General features: G+C 38.5%; 1 protein-coding gene across 1 annotated transcript; it reads right to left on the bottom strand.

The window, feature by feature from the left end:
* Positions 1–261: 261 nt before the first annotated feature.
* On the bottom strand, positions 262–3,700 carry LOC133284456 (F-box/LRR-repeat protein 10). The gene is made up of 4 exons (XM_061481470.1): positions 3,354–3,700; positions 2,915–3,123; positions 2,633–2,726; positions 262–1,966 (listed from the first exon to the last, which is right to left on the bottom strand). The coding sequence occupies exons 1-4, from the start codon at positions 3,516–3,518 to the stop codon at positions 518–520; spliced, it is 1,917 nt and encodes a 638-aa protein (XP_061337454.1). The 5' UTR covers positions 3,519–3,700; the 3' UTR covers positions 262–517.
* Positions 3,701–4,081: the final 381 nt, after the last annotated feature.

The raw sequence follows: 4,081 nt of genomic DNA, 5'->3' as shown, positions 1-4,081 counted from the left end.
GGCGATCACTCAAGCCCCAAATGCAAGTCCTCCATTCTTATGAATACAATGACTCAATACTCATGTATTCATCTAATCCATATACTAATTCATTAAACTCAAAACACTAATTTGAGCGTCTTGCTACAATCTAGAAGGAGGATGTTCCAGACTCGAAGTTATCAGCTCAGTAAACATGAATTGGTCCTGATCAATCGTGTGTGATGAGCCCAAGAAAATCAAGATTCATCTGTTCATTGAATAGTTTGGACACAAGTTCCCCACAACAAATATAAGGCAAAACGGAAGCACTTGAAAGAGAGAAAAATAAAAAGAAAAACTAATAACAAGGTCACGAAAATTATGAAACTTTTACACGACTTATCCACAACAAGATACATAAATCAAGATACATAAAGGATAATACAGAAGTCCTAGAAAACCTGTGGCAAATAACATCCAGCCAGATAACAATTGACAGACAGACATACATATACATAGTCATTGACACATACAAATACAAGAGTTTGAAAGCAAATTACACAACCAGTTCTACATTATTTTCAGCATCGCCCAATTCCTCATCGTCACTATCAACATCAGCTTCAAGAAGCCACTGCTCAAATTCATCCACCTCATCATAATCGTGTGTATATAAACCATCTGAGATATCATAGGGATCAGCCCCAAGCTCCTCACCATGGCATGCCACATGCAAGAAAGGTCTACTTCTAGCTAAAGCATCTACCATGTCTCTATTAACACTTCCGGTCACTCCCAACCATTTAAGCCTTGGAAAATATGGTTTCTTTAACCAGCGAAATGAAAGCTGTGTAATACCACCACAGTTATAAAGATCCAACAAGCGCAAACTGCTTCCATGCCATCTGGCCTCATCAACCAGCATTGAAGCTAATGCCATAACCGAAGTATCACCAATCAGAGGGCACTGTCGCATCCGGAGTTCAAAGAGGGGAATCCGACTTTTTGCCAGCAGCAAGACTCCATTATCTGAAAGGTTGGGAAGATTAGATAGATCAAGTTCTCGCAATTCCAGCACACCACAGCCATCAAATAGAGCTGTGATGCATTTATCTGTAAGTCTCTTGCACCCTCGAAGAGACAACGCAAATATTGAATTAATAACAGATGGTCTTAAGTATGAAAGTCCCTCATCAGTTATATCAGAGCCATCTAATAGTAAAATTTTCAGTCTTGGAAGAGTGCCAATGGCCTGGAGAGCTTCATCCCCAAGGCTCCTGCAATCTCTCAAGTCAAGAACTTTAAGTTCCTTGTTTGATGCCAGACTCAAAACTGCATGGTTGGTTAACAGATTGCACCATCTTAAGCTCACATGCGTTAAAGTAAGGGATGTTGCAGAAATATCATGAAAAACTAGATCAGTTAACTGAGTCCCATGAGTGACCTTAAGCTTGTATAAGCGAGAGCAAGAATGCAGGATAGTTTTGAAACCGGTGTCTGTGACACGACAAAAGCCACCAAGGCATATGCTCTCCATGTTTGCACACTTGTCAGCCATTAGAAGTAATCCCAGGTCATTTACTCTTCGAAAGTAGGTAATTAGGAACTCTTGGCTTCGGATTAAAGAAAGATGTTTCAATCTCCCAAGTTGATTAATTTGTTGAAGGCCAGCATTGGTTAGGTCAAATGTAATTCTTGGTTCAATCAGCGGTGCGTCTCGAAGATCCAAATGGGTCAAAAAGATAAGACCTTTGCATATTGTACCAACCATAGCATCAGTTATATAGTCTACCGAAAGGCATAGTTTCTGAATGCTTGGAAGTATGGATGGTTGAACAGGATTCAAGGACTGATGGGATCCCAAATTTGAGCTAAGCAGTTCAGTCACTGTGACAGAAGAAATGTAGCCAATCTCAAGAGAAGTGAGTTTCTCTGAGGCAGAAGCCCAAACTCGAGCAAAGTTATGACGTAGAAAGAGAGAGACGTCAAACATCAGAATCAGCGCCTGCCAAGATAGTCAGAATACTATTGGGTCTAATTGCATTAATAATCAGTGAACATGTTATCATGTTTCACAATTGGAAAAATACACAGAAAAACAACAAAAACTTCAAGGAAGACCATTAAGAAACTTCTAAGACATTATTAACGTGAATGGGATGTAATGATAAAATAAGTCATTCAATTAATCATTCGGATACCCACAGTGAAAACAAATAAAACGATTTTGCCCAGTTCTTGGCATTTCCATTATGTTTAAATATTTACAATCAAGTAAACTTTTAAAGCTCAATAAAGGTCTAAATAGGAATAAATTTAACAAAAAATCTGACGATCAAAGAAACAAAACGAAACCATTTAATAGAGTAAGGGGCTTTCACCATAGCAAGTAAAACTCAACATCTTCAAAGTGCTTTTACCATAGCAAGCAAGAAGGGCAGATAAATGTTGATAGAATTACGAAGATCAATTAAGATTAATCAATGTAACGAAAAGTATCCTTTTGTTTTGATATCTTTCCATCCAAACATAAAGGCCATAGCATGTAGAATGTAAAGGAGAATGCCAGCAGACAAAACAATAATGACAACATAATAATTTCACTTCATGAATATTGAAAGCTTTAAACTTTCATTATATCTTACAAGCTTGTTTTATAGTTATGCCTTACTTCCAACTGGGAGCAGCCGCCAAGTAATTCCTCCAGATCAGAAATATGAATTGCCCTCCCTCTTTTTTCTGCTACCGAGCCCAAGTAGAGAGACCTGATGTAAATAACAAATAACAAGAACCCATAAAAGCAGCACTACAAACTCGAACAACAAATTACTAAACCACGATGCTACATGACCAATCCCCAAACAAGTTTTTCATGAAAAAGCATGCAATGCAAGGGGTTATGTCATCAAGCATTACCACCATCCAGAGGAGAGACATGAAATGGACAGCAAACCTTAGGTCCTTGCATCGGGTCCCAATCTCAGAGAGCAGTTTCCCACTGAAATCAGCACAATTGTGCAGACAAAGCTCGTGCAATGACGGTTTCACCAACAGGGCTATAGCGGAATCATCAAGGCGACCGCAATCAACCTTGAGGCTCTTAAGGTATGGGTTATTGGGTGGCAGCAACGGTCTCAGCAAGTCCCCAGAAGGCGCAATGTCCTGAAAAAAAACAAGCATTCCGAGAATAAGAAAACACAAATTCGTAAATTTCCGAAAAGAACAGACCAAGTTGACGGTTATGAACGAAATCCCAGATGGAAAATTAGAAAAAGAAACAAACTTTATCCCTTAGAGGATCTATGTATAAAGTCGTAACACAGTGAGAAATTTTGATGGGGTATGAGGAAAAGAGCGAGATTTGCGTGAGTGGAAGAGATGGTTATACGTACGAGGAGGTGGAAGTTGGGGAGGAAGGAGATGATTTGTTGAGCGCAGGAGCGGAAGGTGGAGGATGTTGTGGCAATTGAACAGATAGAAGCGATGTCGAGCTTGGTCATGATGGTGGCCAACAGAGCATATGGAAGGTGATCCAGGCTCACCTCCACGCTCTCCATTTCACGATTCGATCCTATCCAATAACAGATCAGATCAGGGATCGACTCTTGTGTTCTATGACGGTAAAATACTTGGATGAATTCATCATCAGTGGGAGATCTAGACAACAATGTTGATGACGACGACGACTAGTTAGAATAAATAAATAAAAAGGAAATTTGCTGCTGACGTAATAGCCTTCGATTGAAACTCTTATAAATAAATAAAAAATGAGACCCACACTTTTATTTTATTTTTATTCATTCTTTCTTTTTTTTTTCTTTTTCTTTCTCTCATTTAAAATGATATAATTTTATATCGTCTAAAATCATCCATACTTTTCTCCAATTCAATTCAACAAATAATCATTTGATGGTGCATCTTTTGGACCAAATTTCGGTATGGGCTTTGGTGTTTGGTCTTAAAATTTACCCAACCCAATGTGCCATGACTATTGTATTTGTGGGTGTGGGTTTAGTGTTCCAAGCATTTCGAGTTATACATTGTACTGTGGCGATAACGAATTTCTTTTTTTTTTGTTTTTGGAAATAAACGAATTTCTTTTTGCTACGGGAAAGAATAT

Source organism: Gastrolobium bilobum, unplaced genomic scaffold, assembly GCF_033153095.1.
Source record: "Gastrolobium bilobum isolate Gb01-03AN ecotype WA unplaced genomic scaffold, APGP_CSIRO_Gbil_v1 utg2164, whole genome shotgun sequence".
Lineage (NCBI taxonomy): Eukaryota > Viridiplantae > Streptophyta > Magnoliopsida > Fabales > Fabaceae > Gastrolobium > Gastrolobium bilobum.
Note: the sequence above shows the minus strand (reverse complement) of the source record. Positions and strands in the feature narration are given on the sequence as shown.